Consider the following 18,336-nt stretch of genomic DNA (forward strand, 5'->3'; position numbering starts at 1 on the left):
GCCATACCATGAGTGAGCTCATCCCATGCCGCATCTACCTCACTACCATACCCGACATACGGTGATTCCTGCCAAGACTGGCCTAAACCAGCCGCCCTCGTCTCCAATCCAATTGGTAAGGATGCCAGTGCCGTATCGAGTGGGGATGAGCCGTTGGCATGATCAGCCAGTTTCATGCAGAAGTAAAGGAGGATGAGGGGGATGCATGTGGCTAGAAGGTACATAATAATGAGAATTCCGCAGTCCCGCGCAGTCGATGTCCATCTTGATCTGTGTCGATCGGTGTCACGTCTTGGAGGCACTAGCTTCCAGTGGCCTTGGTATTGAGACTTGTCCATAGTCTCCTCAATCTCCATTAGTGCCATAAGGGGACGAGATAGAAGCAGTATCAACAAAAAGACTGGCGGTTTGGGTTCTAGGAAACATTCGAAACTACGAGCAACGAAGACTATTTTTTAATAAGACTACGAGCATAGATATATGGCCTTGACGTCAGCTTGAGAGAGGGCATGAGCTGGAGATTCACATATTCGGAGCATCGCTCCGGCCTTGGACACAGTTCGAGGCCGCGTGCTCAACGGGATGGTTTAGAGCAGTTAGGCAACGTCGTTGTAACGAGTCAAGCTCGCATCATTCAACTGATATGCCACCTGTTTCGCGCTTCAAATGATTTCAGATCGCCGATGTCCGTTCACCCAGCTATGTCTCTCTCTAGATATCCCACCTGCGAATACGATGGGAAGGAGGAAGCCGATATCTTAAATATCTCCCAGTTTATTCTCTCGGAACAAAACTCCGAAAGGTGGGACGTTTCATGTTCCCGATCAAGTTTAGCCCTTTCCTTTCCCCCAGCCGGATGAAACATCCCGGATCAAAAGGGGATGACATCAACACAATCAATCCACGTCACTTTTGGCGGCGCCGAGTTTGCCCGCCTCGGCATGCAACGTCTGTCGGAATGAGGACTGTGGCGCGAGAGGTGCGGATAATGGGTGGCTAGTAAGCAATATGCACTTTTGGTTTAACTAGCGTCCGATTCGAGCCAAGTTCGCGAGCCCGCTAACTTCTCTGCCGCTGTGGTGTACTGTAAGCACCCTCACTGTGGCCAAAACAGTGGCAGACCAAGTCCCTGGATGCCCTACTTTTCTATAAAAGTGAAAAGGGACGGAGAAGAATATATCAAAAAACCGAAGGGAGACAGAACAAAATAAAATCAACCAATCCGGAGTTTAAAACAAGATTTTAAACAGCAATACTGGGATCATATGGATACCAGGCTTCTAGGTAGCGATTCTACTTATAATTGACAAAATCCATTAAGATTTGAGAATGTTGACGTTTGGACTTAAGCTCCATATCTGTTTTAGTTTGTCGCTTTTTTTTTGGTCATAGCAAGGCACCCACAGCACTGTCCATCGCATCATCGAGAAAACCCTCCACTTTTCCTTTCCCTTTTCGTCACGAGCGGTCGCGGTCCAAGGGCCGACGAAAGCCCCATGCGCGCATCGGGCCGGGCAGCAGGCTTGCCGAACCGGCTGGGCCTCCGGAGATAACTGGGCTTGTTGGCTGGCCTCTGGGATCGAGCGAGCAGTGTCCCGCAGATCGGGAAGAGATCCCGACGCAAAAGAGGTTGGGGGCCGTGCCGAATTGAACGTCACGAATACACTACATATGTCGCTCTGAGCAGTCCAACTCCGTATTTAACTATTGTTTTCTGTCGTCTTTACTTGTAGGTTGTTTTCGTTGTAGCGGATCTGCTTTTCTTGATGGTTACACTACACTGGCCCACATTATCTGCGGTTCCCTCAGTCACCATGTTGATACCGTCGTTTCCTCGTCCATTTTTTGTTGTACTATGTTACTGACTGTTTCTTGCTGTCCTTCCCAAAGCTGACGACGCTGCTGATATATGTCTCGGTTTTTATCTCCTCTTTCCTCATCTCATTTTCCAATCCCGACAGGAAACGCGGAGCGTCGATCCGCATCCCCGCAAGCAATCCACAACGACCAAATGAGGATGCGACTGCATTCCCGTTGGTTGTGGTGCGAACGGCCAAGTCACGAACTCCCGAGGGGCGCTCGGGCGCAAGCGGGAGCGGTGAGTCGTCCGGGTCCCATTCAGACCCCTCGAAACCTGGCGTGGCGCGCGCACAGGCAGGGCAAGCAAGGGCCGTCCCCACGGATATTTTTACTTGGTGGTGGCAAATGCAATCCCCGCCCGCTTCTGCAGAGCACACAGACTTCAAGTCCACCACGTGTTGTTTGGGCCACCCGGACCGTCGTCGATGTGAGGGCCAACGGTCGTGAAGAAGAAGGCTGCAGCCGGACCAACAAAAATTGTTTTTACATCGTCTGACATTTGTTGGAACTTTTGCGTCGTAGCTTAACTCGCTTAACATCATCCCACCTTCTCGGCTGTGCCACTTGCCTGCTCATCAGCTTGAGGGAAACAAACCCTCCGCCGATCCATGAGTTGACGCAGCGGGTTGATGGGTCCGTGTGCCAAAGGTGTGGGTTGCGCCGCCCGCAGCGTGGTAAGATAGGCACGACAGGGTCTGACGCTGTCACGATTTGTTCGTGTCAGACCCTCTCACCCTCTCAAACGCAACACCACGGTCGTTTTGTCGGGGCAAGCCACACTTCCACATTCGCACCCCATTACCCTGCCGCAAGGGGGTTGTGTCGTGGAAGGGCCATGATCGTTGGTGTACCAAATCGCTGCCCAGCGGAGATGCGGGAGCACAACCTGGAAACCTGCAGGTGAGACGAATGGGGAAATACCCTCTAACCCCACTCGCCCACACACCCTCTTTTCTTCAACCTGGTGTGGTTCACGCCCAGGGTGTTGGCTCAGGATACCGTGAGGAATAACGCAACGACGAAATCTGAGCCGATGCGGGGATCCGCGAGGCTGTTGTTGACTTCTTATGATGTATCCCTAAGTTTGTTCCATTTCCCGGTCTGGCTGACTGAGCCGGACGAACCCCACCGGCATTTCTCTCAAGCCCGTTTCGAGAACCAGCCCTCGACAAGGCGCGGCGTGTCGGTTTGACGAGCCGGATAATTCCCCGTGGCTGCAAGGCACCTTGCAGCGCGTCAGAGCGTGGGGTCCCGGGCGAGGGCCGTTTTCTCTTTTTCCAATTTGCTGTGGGAAAGGCCGGCTGAATAACACTACGTGTAATTGTCAAAGGGGGGAATCAACCGAAAAAATGCTCGTTACCCCAGCCTGGAGCCCTTTGGAACTCGTGGGTAAGGGGAGTTTGGGGAAAAGGGGGACCGCCAGGCGCAGTTCTTCGCTTTTTGGTCACAAGGTCAGCAAGCGAAGCAAGCAAATCTGCCACGGCAACTGCCTAGGTGCACGCGGACCGACGAGACTCGGGGTTACGCAGTAGTGTATGTGGTGTAGGTCGATTCCGTTTGCTTTCGGCACTGTCCTAGTACATGATAAACGCCATGAGAATCGACTCAATATCCATCTCCGCATTTTGTTGGATGCCTTAGCTCTTCAGGCGTCATGGCGTTTGCCTTGGTGGACCGGCGGGAAAAATAGGAAACAAAAAAGCAAGGTCTTCTCTCCATGGGCCGTGATCCATTCGGAGGAACAGGACACAAAGCATGATGGAACGTGAGCGAAGGCCGGGAGCACAGCGGGTGCGCAAAGCGTAGAGGCGTGCAGTTTTCGGGCCACTCCGTTGCTCTGGGGCTTCTGCAGGTCACTGCACACGCCCCCCCTGGCTCCACTCCCCCACTCTCCCCTTCCATCTCACTTTTCCCGCTTTCCAGAACGGCGAGAACAGCGACGGGAGAGACCCACTGGGGTATCCGCTTTCCTGTTATGCACACACCTGCGAGGTCCCCACCTGAGCGCGACACTCGAACCCTGACCCTTGCCCTGGCACCTGGGAAGCTCCGCGCGCTCGCGAGCTTGGTCTCTTGTGGGCGTGCTCAGCGTGTGAAGGGTGTGGGTTGTGTGGGTTTTCCTTTTGAGTTGCTTGGATGCTTGGGTGCCACCCGCCGCCCGTCGGGCAAGGTACCATTTTTTGGCTTGCGATTGATTTGGCCGGGTTGCCTTGCGCTTTTCCCCCAAAGTCCATCAGCCGCTTTCTTCCCTTCCCTTCGCTCCTGCGCCCCCCTCTCCCTTCGACTCCGCTCTGGGGTCCCCGTCCCTTTTTCTTCCTCGCTCCGACACACACTTTGTTCATCGAAACAACACGCGATCCGTCATCATCGTCATCGCGACCAGTCCACCCGACCACCGCAACGGCCCGGAACGACCGCGCAGCCATTGCAGCGTGCATCTGCCGCGCCCTGAGCCGTTTCATCACGAACGTGCATACGGCCCACGCCAAGCTCGCTCCAATTTGTCTGTCTGGATTCGCCCGTGTTTTTGCGCGCGCACACGCGGGGACACTGCACCTTTCGGCCACCGGTTGATGGGGAAAATTTTCCACTGTGCATCATCATCATCATCATCGCCAACCGTCCGAGCGGCCTTCGCGCACAGATCCATTTATTGTCCCATTGAAACCTCCAACTGTCCGTCCTTCGGACATCGCCAATTGCCGGCTTCTGACCTCACCTCGCACTCTCCGACTTTTGCGAAGAGCGTCTCGACTCGGATCCAATAATCCAACGAGTCGACGACGACCATGTCCATGTATCCGGGCCATCGAGGCATGGGGGGTGTCCCCCCTGCCAACAGCGGCGCCAGCCGTCTGAACGAGCTTCTCGACCAAATCCGCGCCGAGTTCGAGTCCCACATTCGGCAAACGGAGACTTATGAGCATCAAAGTAAGCCTCCGTCGCGTTTGAAGAGAAGGGAGGAGGAGGGTTCTTTTGAGAGCGCCCGCCAGGTTTCGGTTTACACGTTTCTGGCTTGATACTGCGTTGTCTCGCTTGTGATTAGACCTATGCGCTAACATTTTCCGATCAGTCCAGGGCCAGGTCCAGGAGATGCAGATGATCCGGGAGAAGGTTTATCAGATGGAACAGGCTCAGATGGGCTTGAAGCAAAAGTGAGTGACCCCGTATTGATCTTGAAAAATGATCCTACCGACTTGTGGGTCCCGGCCGCTCTAACATGTGTTTGTTTGTTGGTTTGTAGATACGAAGAGGAGGTCGCCATTTTGCGCCGCCAGCTGGAGAGCCGTGGAGGCCCCGGCCCCATGAACCCTCCTCCTCAGCATGTCGCCCCTCCTCAGCCGCCGCCGCAGATCGGCAACCCTAACGGCAACACCGTCATCGGTGCCATCCTCTCGGGCCAAGTCACACAGGGAGGCCTGGCTCCCCCTCCGCATCCTCAGCAACAGGAGCAGCAGCCGCCCCCGCATATGCCCCCAGCCCAGCTTCAGGGTCCTCCCCCACCGCCGCCTCCGCCTCCGTCGCAGCAGCCTCCGTTCCAGCAACAGTATCCGCAAGGGCCTGCGCCGGGCGGATTCCCTGCCCAGCCTCCGCAGACTACAGCCTCGCCCGGTCCGGGTAAGCGGGCCATTGGCCGCCCCCCGGCAGCCGGCCCTGCCACGCCCCAGATCAACACTCCCGTGCCGTATAACGGACCGGGTCAGTCGCCTCAGGTCCCGACCCACCCCACGCCCGACCATGCGCGGATGACCCAGCACCCTCCTCCTCCTCCCCCCTCTCACAGCAATGCGCTCAGCGAGCTCGATCCTGAGCGTCTCCCGAACCACATTAAGAAGGTCCGGGAGGACTGGTGGGCCATTTTCAACCAGTCGGTGCCGCGCGTCCTCGATGTCGACCTCGTTCACACTCTCAAGCACGAGAGCGTCGTCTGCTGTGTGCGCTTCAGCCATGACGGCAAGTACGTTGCGACGGGCTGCAACCGGTCCGCCCAGATCTACGACGTCAGCACCGGCGAGAAGATCTGCGTCCTCCAGGATGAGAACATTGATATGAATGCCGACTTGTACATCAGGAGCGTTTGCTTCAGCCCGGATGGCAAGTACCTGGCTACTGGCGCCGAGGACAAGTTGATCAGGGTAAGTTTTTTGTTTTCTTTTGTAACCGTATTTGAGGCCCCGCCCTGTGTCTAACATTGTGTCTTCTACTCTAGGTCTGGGATATTGCTGCCAGGCAAATCCGAACCACTTTCGCCGGCCACGACCAAGACATCTACTCGCTCGACTTTGCCCGTGATGGCCGCACCATCGCATCTGGAAGTGGTGACAGGACCGTGAGGATCTGGGATTTGGAAACAGGCAACTGCAACCTGACGCTCACCATCGAGGACGGCGTCACCACGGTTGCCATCTCCCCCGATACCAAGCTTGTGGCTGCCGGGTCTCTGGATAAGAGTGTGCGGGTTTGGGACGTCAAGATGGGCTACCTCCTCGAGCGCCTCGAGGGCCCTGACGGACACAAGGACAGCGTTTATAGTGTGGCGTTCTCGCCCAACGCCCGCGAGCTCGTCAGCGGCAGCTTGGACAAGACCATCAAGATGTGGGAGCTCACCACGTCGCGCCAAATCGGCCACGGCCAGCAGCCCCCGCTCAAGGGCGGCCGTTGCATCAAGACCTTTGAGGGTCACCGGGTACGTTTATCACTTGTCCACTTCCTTACCCTGCTCACCTCGTAAGACCCCGACCTACTAACGCTTGATACCCAAAATCTAGGATTTCGTGCTCAGTGTTGCGCTCACCCCCGATTCGGAATGGGTTCTCTCCGGCTCCAAGGACCGCGGCGTGCAGTTCTGGGATCCCCGCACGGGTCACACCCAGCTCATGCTGCAGGGCCACAAGAACTCGGTCATCTCCGTCGCCCCCAGCCCCGTGCCCACCCCGAACGGCGGCTACTTCGCCACCGGCTCGGGCGATTCCTGCGCCCGTATCTGGTCGTACACGCGTCTTGACAGGAGGCAGTAGGGTAGCCATGTGCTGTCGAATTCGTCGTCGTCTGGAACGCTGTCGTCCTTGTCGACGATGAGGTCGTCGGAAGGAGATGTTCAGTCGTCGCATTCTAGCGCTGATACCAGTACCGACTCTCAGGTCATAAGTGGCAAGAAGGCGACACCGTAGTTTAAGCTGACGCAGCTGGGAGAAAAAGAAGGGAAGTTAGATAGAGCAGATTGGGAAAGGGGGGAGAAAGAAGCAGGAACTAGCTAAGAGAGGGATGACAAACAAGTGATACGCGTCACTTTTTTTCGGGGCTATGATGGAGGAGGAGGAGCTGGAGGAGCTGGGGGGCGGTTTTTCTCACCGTCTGTCTGGGATGGAGGGGCGTCAGGAATGGCTTGGAGAAATATCTTGTAACCTTTGCTATTTTTTGCTTTGTGTGGTTGATGTTTTTTGTGTCTTTTTTTTGTGGTTTTAAGTGTTCTTTTATTGTCAATTTAATGTTTCTGGCACCCTTTTGCGAGTTGAGGCTGCTTGTGTAATTGTGTTTCTGTATGTGTTCAGGCCCCTGTACGTGTCCGTCGTTGTCATGTATTGATTTGTTTAGGCGGGGTTGATATGTACTTAGTACACGCTTAGGAAGATCTGATCCTTCCTGGGTCAATCGCATGTAGGAGATAGGATATAAAATGTCAGTGTGTCCCTTGTTCTATGTGTGGAATAAAGGGAGACGGAACTTTACTTGGAGGTCGGTTGGCGAGTATATCACGGATGATAGATTGTCGGAACGGTCTGTGAGAAGGCAGTCTGTTTTGTAAGGAATGTATTGTCGGAGGGGTGTTACGTAGCAAGGATATTTGCATTGATGGGCCCGGTGTGCCTTATGTAAGTAATCGTATCATGGTGACATACTACATGTATTATGTAACTTTAAAGCGATGAAGTTTTGAAACAAGGCGGGGTTTGAATAGTTCATTGTATCCTCCAGGAGACAGTGTAGGGCCATTTCATGTCCAAGTAGGGGTGTGCCTGGGTATAGGTTGATTATTTGGGCAATTAATTATAATTACTGTCGGAAGCTATGATGGTATTTGTACGTGAGTAAGGGTAAGATAGCTTGATATCACAACCCCCGAAAGATATCATCAAACTCATCCCCCCTCTTCCGTTTCTTCTTTACCTTTTCCTTCTTCTCCTTCTTATCACTCTTCTTCTTGGTGTTCTCCTCGGCATCACCGCCGCTGCCGTCGTCGTCGAGTGAGCCAAAGATACCATCAAACTCATCGTTCCCTACCCTCGCTTTCGAGGAGGTTTTCTTTTTGGGGGGTGGCTCGGCCGGGGTTAATGTCATTGGAGGGGAGGGGTCTGGCGCTATGGAGGTGGTGTCGTCTGTCTTGTTCGTTCTCGTGCCTGTCCTTGTAACGGAGCCCGAGTCCAGGCCACCTTCCAGCTTTGGCCGTTTTTTCTTGGGTTTGGAAATCGGCTCAGATGTGCCGAAGATGTCGTCGAATTCATCACCTCCGCTCTTGATCTTTTTCTTTTTCTTCTTGAGCTGGGCTGGTTCGTCAGGGCCGGTGCTATACGCCTTGTTTTGCCGCTCCAGCCGAGACTCTGAGGTCAACTGCTTCTTAGACGAAACGGTGTGGGTGGGGATGGATATCGTCTGTGGCCGTGTTTCCGGGGAAAAGGGTTCCCGCTCCTCTGAATGGGGTAGAGGCGTGGAAGCCGATGTCTGGGGAAATGTGTCGTCCCCTTCAATGGACGCCATGACTTCCTCTCGGGAAACAGCCACGCCCATGACGTCGTCCGCCATCTCGGTGTCCTCGTTTGGAGCGGATGCTCCCAGGAGTTCATCCGGCCTCACTACTGCTTCTTGGCCGACGTCTCCGGCCGCGCCGTTGACTGGGGCCGGCGCGAACGGCGCAAGGGCCTGATCGATCTGGGCCAGTACACCCAGTAGCATCAGCCCGAGCTGGGCAAAGTTTTTGTCGGCGGCTAGTTGGGTGAAGGCGCTGTGTTTGTTAGCCTGCGTCGAGCGAGAGAGAGTGTGTGTATGAGAGAGAAGAGGACATAAACCCCAGAAAAAAAAATCCCAACTTACACAAACGCCCCCGGCCCCAACGACCACCTCAAAAACCCAGCCCTCCTTTCCACCTTCTCCAGCAACCCCCTCCCCCCCTCAGCCACACCCTTCCCCCTTCCTCTCCCTTTCCCACGAGTCATCTTCTTCTCACTATCGCCTCCCCCATCACCGATAAGCTCCTCCAACTCCCCCACCAGCTTCCGCACCCCACGCCGCAGCATATCAGCGCGCGCCCACCACCAGCCTGAGAGTCGATGCTGGTTCTTGTTGCGGTGGTGGGCGCGCTCGAGGAGGTGGAGGGCTGGGGTTAGGGTTGCGAGGGAGGTTTGCGCGGTGAGTGCTGGGTCGGCTTTTGAGGTTGGTGTGGTTGTTGTTGGTGTTGTTGCCGGGTCTGGGGTTGAGTTGGGGTGTGAGCTGGGGCGTTGTGTGATTTTTGTCGCCGTCATTGTGGTTGGGTCTGAGAACGGGGTTGTTGAATGAGAGAGCGGACGTGATGAACGTGATGGCCGTGAGGCCGGGGGAAATCCCGGCCGGCGGGACGCCATGGTCTTGTGAAGTGAGCATGTGAGGTGTTGAAGTTGATGAGTTGATGAGTTGATGCGAGTTTGTGTTGCAGGAAGCTCCAAAGCCCGTGTGGGCTTAGGTGGGTCCCTACAAGTCAACTAGGTAATTATTGCAGCGGCTCCTTGCCGTGGTCAAAACAAGCGGCAGACCAAGCCCTTGGACAACTTACTTTTCTACAAAAGTGAAAAAAGACCAAAAAGAATAAATTTAAAAACGTGAAAAAAGACCAAAAAGATTAAATCGATCAAAATCTGTTAAGATTTGATCGAATGTTAATGGATTGGACTTACTATGTCAGGTATCTGTTTTAGTCTCCCGCTTTTTTTTGGCTGCACCTGAGCGGGTCTTTGCTGGGTTTGGTCACACCCTCAACTGGACAACCACACTACCGGTATGATTACGATCTTAAAAATCGGGCATTACATTCGGCGTATATATCCAAGCACATATAGGTGAGTCCAACGGTGTTTCCAAAATACTTAGATATCTAAAGCTCTATACAATCAGGTTATAGTTTACCTGTTACCCTAGGCCTTTTTAACTGGACTCCTCGATGGCAGCTCGTCGATGGCCGAGCAGATTTTCTTAAAGTGTGTAGGCATCCATGTCTCGTAGACGTTCTTAGTAAAACGATATGATGTCCATTTGTCCCTTCCGTTGAGTGTAGTAAAGTCGAATTTGTGAATTGGATAGCGGTAATACTTGGATCACGTCCGGTAATCGTCGGGTAGTGACCATATATTCTTACAGAGCAATAATCGTGCGAGATAGAGAAAGCAAGGATCTGCTGGTGGACTTCGTCCTCGCGCTTCACGGCACGGAAAAGCTCAACGATAGCCCTTACTGCGAGTGTCAAACTGTGAGCGTTTTGGCGGTCCGCAATATCGAGCGCCGCGGCGCCGCACTTCACCTCGCATGTCAGGAACGGGAAATACATATAGTAGGTGGTCATAAAGAGGGACTGGTCTCCAGCAATGAAGTCGCCAAGGAATGGCGATAGTTTGGTGAGCTGCTCCTCGGTGAAGGCCTCTCGCCTGAAGCCAACGGAGTAGTCGGGTTGGGGACGAGGTTCAGTAAAGGGGATCGAGTTGTTCCACCCTTCATTAACACTCTCCGTCAGGATATATCAAGACTCTCTGCGCCAAACGTAGCAAGACTTTCGGCCGAAGGAACAATCAGCCGAGTGATATCTTGAATGACCCGTGCCTCATTTTTGTCGTGTATCTTCCGACATGTGGCTTTGAAGATGTCGTCGCGGAAGAGGGAGTGGCCGGGAACTGGCTGCATCGTCTCGAGAAGGGACCGGCAAAGAGCTTGGCTAGCACTGGCCAAGTCTAACAGGGACTCGATCATATAGCTCATATAGCTGCCTTTGACCTCGAGGAGGGTCTTATAGCGCTGGTCTCGATATGGAGCGCTCTTATCCTCCCGCGGCTTCTGATCGCTGGGCGCCGTGGATGTGGCAGAGTTTGATCGCTTACGCAGAAGTAGGCGCTCCATGGTGGGGTCCGTCTCTGAGATCTCCTCTGGCCAGCACTGTTCCTCTGGCCAGCGCCCTTCTGTCACCCAGACTCCAACCGGGTTAGTCGCGCATTCAGAGGTTCCGGTGACTGTCGGCGGGTCGGTTGCGCCGGGGCTAGGCCCGTGAACGGTTTCGACTGATCGCTTGCGCTTGAGACTTTGGTATTGGCACCTGGCTGCGGGTTGAAGGCGATCGCGCTTTTGAGGCGTGCTTTTGAGGCGCGCTTTCGCGTGACGGGGCTGCTGTTTGGCCTCGAGTGCGGGCCATGGTGACGAGAATGGAGGAGTGGGCGAGGGCCAAGTTATGGGCGCGGGGAAATTGAGGTGTGGAAAAGTGAAAAAAGACCAAAAAGAGTAAATTTGGGAAGATTTGATAGAATGTTAACGGTTCGGACTAAAGCTATCGGTTTTAGTCTGCCGCTTTTTTTGGCCACAGCCAGGTAGTGCCTTATCGGCATAAGGAAGCTTGATTTCAACCCGCACGTCCAAGTCGCACGTTCGCGGCACCTAAACGATCAAAGGTTTATGTGTACGCGGCTGGAACAATAGTAGATTACGGGCCGGGACTTGAAGCTATTGGGATGACTCGACGCAGGAAGAAAAGGAAGGGGATCTTCGCTAGTGCTTAACGCGCGGTGCCAGGGTTGAGAGGTTTCTTACATGGTAAGGTATGTAATTAAAGCTCAGCTCCCACACGGAATCCGTACCCGCAGATAGCATCGGCAACCACCTGCGCCTGGAAGTGTAAACAACTACACCTTTCTTTCCTCATCGCGTGCCCATTTGCCGTCCAGCGCACAGCGTCACGCGCAATGGCCGGTATACTGTTGAACGGGCGGCAACGCACGCTTAATTCAGCCGCTGACGACGAAGACGACTTTCTTCTCGCCATCCAGCATCAACGCGCTGCCGAGCGTTTTAGGGAGCAGATTCGCCTCGAGAGAGACTCGATCGTCGTGGTGGTGAGGCACCATCTACGCTTGCGCCGCGGTGACAGCTGTGCCGTTCTCCCGTCAGACTCATGGATTCAAGGTGGCTTCAACCTCTGTGTCCTCGTCGACGTTCGGTCCCGGGCCTCGTCCGAGTCTCGTCGCGTCGTCTTCCGCTGCCCGATGCCTCACAAGCTCGCCGAGCAACACCACCCCGGCACCATTGATGAGAAGGTTTCTTGCGAGGCGGCGGTTTACGCCTGGATGCAAGCTCACTGTACCGATATCCGTATCCCGTACCTCTATGCCTTTGGTTTTGCAGGTGGAAGCCAGGTTTGTGTTTCCCTATCTCCTTTAGGCGCTGCGTTTTGGCTCATGCCCTTCTCCCGGCCCAGTTTGCCCACATCAGTCAATGGCCATGGTATTTTCGCCTCTGGCATTCCCTTAAGAGACTCACATATCTTCTCCTTGGTTATGCCCTATTGTCAAACTACACGCGAGTCCCATGCACGCCGGCGGTGAACACTGCCTATATGCTCCTGGAGTACATTGGGCCTGAGACCGGCCAAATGCTCTCAGCGACCTGGGCACAACATCGCCACGACTCTAACCGCCGTGCGCGGCTGTTTCATGGCATCGCACGTACGATGCTTTCGCTGGCTCGTCTCCCGCAACCGCACATTGGGTCTTTCAAGTTCAACCAGAGTGACGGGACAATTACGCTCACAAACCGTCCGCTGATATCCACCATGATGATCTTTGAAAACAGCAGGACACCACGAAACATACAGCCTCGCCAACTCTACCAAAGCCCCGTCGCCTTCGCCTACGACATGCTCACCCTGCACGATAACTACTTCCTCCACTACGCCCACGCCATTCGCGATGATGAGGAAGCCCGCGAGCGCATTACCATCCGGACGCTACTCCGGACAGTCATGCACCACTTCATGATTCCGGAACGCCAGAACGGGCCATTCCTCCTACAACCTACCGATCTCCATCAGAGCAACATTTTTGTAGACGAGGAGTGGAACGTCACTTGTCTGATCGATCTCGAGTGGATTTGCTCGCTGCCAGCGGAAATGCTAGCCGTACCGTACTGGTTGACAAGTTGTAGTATCGACAACATCATCAACGATGAGTATAAGCAGTTTGACGAAGCGCGGCAGGCATTCTTGGCCGCAATGGAAGAGGAGATGATAACTATCCCTCCGGCACATGACATTCCGATTACACGGACGATGCTGAACACATGGGTTTCTAAGGCAGTGTGGTTCTGGGCTTGCATCAGGTCACTCAACGGCTGGCTCTTTCTCTTCGAGGATCATATTGCGCCCAAGTTCTGCGACAACAGAGATGTGATTTCGGATCTAAAGCAGACTTCAGCTTTCTGGAGGGAAGATATCGACACGATTGTGAAAGCTAAGGTCGAAGATGAGGAGCGGTATCAGGCAAAACTCCGCTCCCTCTTTTCTAGCTGAAGGCTCTCCAAAGATTCCGTTTAAGAACTAACAATTTCTAGAAGCCCTGTCGTAAACGGCTAAAAGAGTGATGTCCACAGTCCCAATAACCATACTCCTTCGCTAGGATCTAGAATAGAGATGAAAGGTGAGGACCATACGATGCTGTGTTGGACAGGCCGTTGAAATTGCGTCCATAGAGTTGCCTTGGATATGTGCCCCCTTCTATGAAGGGCCTCGTAAACGTGTTGTGAGCCCTGAATTGGAGACCCCGAATACCTGCTGTCACATTGTTTTCGGTCGGTCGATTAGATGCAGCGTGTAAGTGACGAAATATACTAAGGGTTAGGGTTAGAATGTATGAACACCAGCGCAAACCAGCTCGATTTCAACCCCTGAAAAAAACATATAATACAGAGGTATCATATCGCGATCCTAAACAACGTCAAAAAAGATGTATATACGCCCCCCCAATCACCAAATATATACCCCAGCATTTACCATTCATACAACCGCTCCCGCTTGCCTTGTGCTTTGCGCGCTCGCCTGCTAATCTGCTAATCCAGTATCACTCACGCCCGCGATAACCACGTCCAGAAGATAACCCACCTACCTCATAAACCCATTACCGCTCCTCCCTAGCAAACCCTAACCCCACAAACCTCCACCCCCTTCGTCTCAACATACGCCCGCCTCGCAAAATACCTCGCCGCCACATCCACCACAAAGTCCGCATCCGCCTGACTCCACACATCCAGCCCCATCTCCGCCAGCGCCTCACTGTCGATCCGGACCCAGGGGAATCGGCTCGTTTCGTCGCCGTTGCCGTCGTCCCCGCTGCTGCTGTCTCCGTTGCTGTGTCGACTCTGGGGTTGACTGCCGCGGGTACTGGTAGTATTAGTGCTGATACCGGTACTGGATCGACTGCCGAGTAATCGCGCGGTGTCGTCTTCGTCCTCGTCGTGGTGCCCGCGCCGACGGCCTCGTAGACCGCCACTGCTACTACCTTCCCCACCACGGGATGGTGGTCCATCTGTGTAATCGGAATAACCACCTCCACCTCCACTTCCGCCACCACCCAAAAGCCCGAGACCAAGCAGATCATCGTCATCTGAGGAATCGACAATATCCGCTAGGACGGTCATGATAGATGTCGTGAGACGGTGGAAATAAGCCACGACAGCCAACTCGATGCGGGCTTGTGCTTCGTCGTTGCGGCGGGTATGGTGGGGGTGAGAGTGGTGAGCATCGGTGTCGTTTTCGTCTTCTTCATCGTCGCCAGCTGGGCGGGCAGCTGCAAGAGAAGCAAGTGACGAGACCATGTCGCCTGAAGCAGGGGCAGCCGCGGCCGCGGTCAGACTTGGTTCACGCTGCCGGTTCGCGCGAAGATGGGGCGAACTGGCGGCCATGGAGGGTGAGAAGGGAGGCGCGAGGTCGGTGAGCAAGGAGGCGTCGTGGCTCTGCTCGTCGACTTCGTCGCTGTGACGCTTCTCCCCAGCGGAGGCCCACCACATGAAGCCGTTGTAGGCCAGAGCGGCCCAGGTGGTGGGTTCCACAATGGTATCGGTGTCGTCGTCGGAGCTTGTGGTTGGGAAGCCTGAAGGGCGGTCTCCGGTTGTGGCCGTTGCGGTCCCCGGGCGGGAAGAGCTGGCGGCTGCAGAAAGGCGGATGCTTGGGACAGGAGGAACTGGGGAGTCGCTCGCTTCGGAGGGCGGGCTGCGGACGGAGGCTAGTGGCGGCCGGGTAGAGGAGGGATTCGCGGTGGGAGGGGCCAGCCGGGCGAGACCGAGGGTTAGAGAGCGGAATCGGCGCAGATCGCGTTGGGTGGCTCGGACGGACACGCCTTTCGGACATTCTACCGTGGGCCAGACGCGCTGCGTGGCGTTGGACGAGTACGGCGGTGGCATGGTGATGAGCATATCCCAGAGGCCCTCTTTCATAGCGAGGATGCTGTCGGTGGTACACGCCACCCAGCCAGCAGCGCTGTCGTCGTCGTGAGGTTCATCGTCGCTGTCGTTGGAGCGCCGACTCCGCTTTGTTGGTGCTTGGTACTCTAGCAGAGAGGATAGGTCGTGGACGCCGATGCAAAAGAGCGGCCGCAGTCGCTGGCTTGGGGCCGCAGTGTCTATGACGTCGCATACTGAAAGGGGTATATTAGACAGAACGGAGATATCGTACACTACGAAAAAGCGTTAGCTCAAACCGGTACATGGACGTAGGGTTCTCCAGAGTTGTGCGCACCGAAATTGCAGACCTCATGCACCGGGGCATGGCAGGAAATCAGGATGCGCTTGCGCAACAGTGCGGCGCGCTGGATGGGGAAGATCAACGGCCCAAAGGTATCCAGCAGCGCGGTCAGGCTCCAGGCGGGGTGGAAAGGGGAAAGACGGTGGCCGGGCGGAATCAAGGCAGCGCCGTCTGAGGCGGAGCGGTTTCTAGCGTGTCCCTTGCCAGCTCCCGGACGGACAGCCTTGACGCCCAGTAGCGGTGATTCGGGCGGGATGTCCTTGAGCGGCTGCGGCGCCGTGGTCTCGCCGACGCCGTTCTCGTCCCAATACTCGTCCAGGAGCTGGGTCTGGTTCCGGTCGGCAGCTAGACGGGCAGCGATGGACTTGAGACCCTCGGCGTGGCGCCAGGCCCGACCAAGACGGCCCGCGCTGAGGGGCACTAGCACGCCGACGGCAATCATGCGGGCGTGGCGGGTCTCTTCCTCGTCGGTGGGGGTATTCACAAAGGCGCTCAGCCCGGCGTGGCCGCCATCGTGCACAAAGTAGATTAGGTCATCGGGCACGGTGTGGAGGCCGGACGGTAGGCTCTTGTACTCGACGGTGCCTTCGAGCTCGAGGCCCGGTACGGCCTGCTTCCATGTGATGGTGTAGCCGGCCTTGACATCGAAGTCGATTAGAAAAAGGGCAGAGATGGGCGGGAGGTCGGGAAGGGGGCTGGTCGGGTGCTGTGGTAGGTGGACCGAGAGCGGCGGCTGGCCGCGGCGGGATGCAGCAGCCATGGTGGCCGTGTTGGGGAGTATGTTTGTTTATTTTAGGTTGGGTCCCGAGGTATCGTCGAGGTATCGCTCCGCGGTCGTCTCTTCGTTTACGGTCTTGCCGTCTCTCCACAAAAGCGAGCTCGATTGGCGCTATTGCAGAGATCTAACCATCCTGACTTCGAGCTCCTCGGGTTCGTGACAATGCGAAGGGCACGGTCGATTCAAGGGAATATTGGACGTCAGTTGGAATCGAAACCAAGTCAGAACGAAATCGTCAACCGTTGATCGTCGATCGTCCAATCGTCGGGCGTGTCGTCGAGAAAGAGAAAGCGTTGCACCTCAGTCAATCATGGCCATTCCATCGATCGATAAATCCGAATTCGCTCAAGTCGTCGAGGACCGAGATGGAGCAAAGCGATCGCTCGGCTGTTCAGATTGCTCAAGACTGTGCGGAAGTTGCTGCGGTTGAAGTTGCAGTGCGGGAGTGTCGCGTTCTAGGGTCTGCTGCATGGGTGCATGGAAGTGGCCTGCTGTTCCAATCCCGCTGCTGAGCCGCCTTGGCACCTTGTGGTGCAGCGGGGTTGAACTTTCATTGTTGGCCATGACTTGCCTCAGGTCCACCAGCGATGCTGGGTGGCTATGCCGGTTTCATCCCGTCGCAGACCTCGGAACTGACTTTGTCGGCACGTCGGCTTCTCTTCCAAGAACAAGGAGGGAGCGTCTGAGGCCTAGCCGGGGGAAGGGGTTTGCGGGTAGCAGAGAATCTAAGGCTCTTGGTTGCTTGGACATTCAAAGCCGGAGGAGACTTAGTCGCTAAGTACCCGAGAGTTTATATCACATGTTTCAGGTATTGGAGTGTTGTGATGTAGAATGAGTTATGTATTTCTATAGCATTTAAAAAAAGTCAAGTTCTCAAAAGTTTGAAAATGTGAAAACCAGAAGTTGGTAATGTTGTCAGAAAGGCATTCGAAAGGAGGTGCGTAGCGGAGAGGGTATATAGACTCCTTCCTCGGGCACTGCTTTCAAGTTAGCCTTTACCAGAGGCCGTCTGGTCGAGTGGAATTGCGTTGCGCTCAATACAAATCAGCTAGCCAGAAATTTCGGGTGCGCATGCGTGGTATGTGCAAGCAAGAAATTTCGGAGGCACAAAGTTCGAACGGTTCGAATCCTAGGGTTGTACGCAGCTTCGCCTTTTGCACTTTTTTACCTTGGTCTGATGTTTCGAGGTTGACACGGGAAGGAAGGAAGGCGACGTACTGTGTAAATGGGGACCCACAAGGTCGGAAGGGACTGTGGCAATAACCGGTCTCTCACGTCCGTCTTAGAAACCAACCTCTTAGTAAATTGTCCTTTTGAAGTGCATGAAGGTGGTCTGACGTACCTACTCACGTACTTCAATGTGTTCAACTCGACTTTTGATGTATCGTCTGTTGTTGTCAGTTACAACCGCCACAATCGGCCACGAGAGACCCCTGCTCTCAACGATTTCCCAACGACAACAGGATAATGTGGGCCATTTGGATACTTCTGACCACTCACAACCCCGAAAGCCGATCTCAGCTTCCCCACACTCTCTTCCCACCCACCTCTTTGCTGAACACGCATGGATGCAGCCACACGGCGAATCTGCCGTCCCAAGGCCCAGCCCGGCCCGTCCAAAAACTTTCGATCTCTACCCACCGGAGGGTCACACGTGCACTTCTCTGGTGGCTCCGCCTTCCCCTGACCGACCGACCGAACGACCTCGAAGCATGACCTACCAGGCATGACCAGGACGCCCTAAACCGCACGAAGGAGAACGACCCCGAAACCTTCAACTCTTCCCACCATCGCCTTCGACACGCGCACCTATTTATCCGCCTTATTACTACCCACCCGCCGCCGAGTACACCACAGAACATTCGGTACGAGGGGGCAAGAAACATAACGAGTGACGAGAGAA

At 55.0% G+C, this 18,336-nt stretch overlaps 5 protein-coding genes across 5 annotated transcripts; 2 read left to right on the plus strand and 3 right to left on the minus strand.

Annotated features, from left to right (window-relative positions):
* Positions 1-4,649: 4,649 nt before the first annotated feature.
* On the plus strand, positions 4,650-6,878 carry C8A04DRAFT_25868 (WD40-repeat-containing domain protein; the record flags this gene model as incomplete). Its single annotated transcript, XM_062779720.1, has 5 exons — positions 4,650-4,791; positions 4,934-5,015; positions 5,105-5,996; positions 6,071-6,547; positions 6,630-6,878. 5 exons carry the CDS (start codon positions 4,650-4,652, stop codon positions 6,876-6,878), a joined length of 1,842 nt encoding a protein of 613 aa, XP_062639729.1.
* Positions 6,879-7,971: 1,093 nt separating this feature from the next.
* Positions 7,972-9,377, minus strand: C8A04DRAFT_25869 (uncharacterized protein; the record flags this gene model as incomplete). Its single annotated transcript, XM_062779721.1, has 2 exons — positions 7,972-8,860; positions 8,950-9,377. The coding sequence occupies 2 exons, from the start codon at positions 9,375-9,377 to the stop codon at positions 7,972-7,974; spliced, it is 1,317 nt and encodes a 438-aa protein (XP_062639730.1).
* A 645-nt stretch (positions 9,378-10,022) lies between these two features.
* C8A04DRAFT_25870 (uncharacterized protein) lies at positions 10,023-10,995 on the minus strand (the record flags this gene model as incomplete). Its single annotated transcript, XM_062779722.1, has 3 exons — positions 10,023-10,103; positions 10,244-10,593; positions 10,728-10,995. 3 exons carry the CDS (start codon positions 10,993-10,995, stop codon positions 10,023-10,025), a joined length of 699 nt encoding a protein of 232 aa, XP_062639731.1.
* Positions 10,996-11,828: 833 nt separating this feature from the next.
* On the plus strand, positions 11,829-13,429 carry C8A04DRAFT_25871 (uncharacterized protein; the record flags this gene model as incomplete). Its single annotated transcript, XM_062779723.1, has 2 exons — positions 11,829-12,278; positions 12,341-13,429. 2 exons carry the CDS (start codon positions 11,829-11,831, stop codon positions 13,427-13,429), a joined length of 1,539 nt encoding a protein of 512 aa, XP_062639732.1.
* Positions 13,430-14,046: 617 nt separating this feature from the next.
* C8A04DRAFT_9884 (uncharacterized protein) lies at positions 14,047-16,415 on the minus strand (the record flags this gene model as incomplete). Its single annotated transcript, XM_062785668.1, has 3 exons — positions 14,047-14,255; positions 14,325-15,587; positions 15,650-16,415. 3 exons carry the CDS (start codon positions 16,413-16,415, stop codon positions 14,047-14,049), a joined length of 2,238 nt encoding a protein of 745 aa, XP_062639733.1.
* Positions 16,416-18,336: the final 1,921 nt, after the last annotated feature.

The sequence above is a fragment of the Dichotomopilus funicola genome (assembly GCF_033296635.1).
Source record: "Dichotomopilus funicola strain CBS 141.50 unplaced genomic scaffold C8A04scaffold_9, whole genome shotgun sequence".
NCBI lineage: Eukaryota > Fungi > Ascomycota > Sordariomycetes > Sordariales > Chaetomiaceae > Dichotomopilus > Dichotomopilus funicola.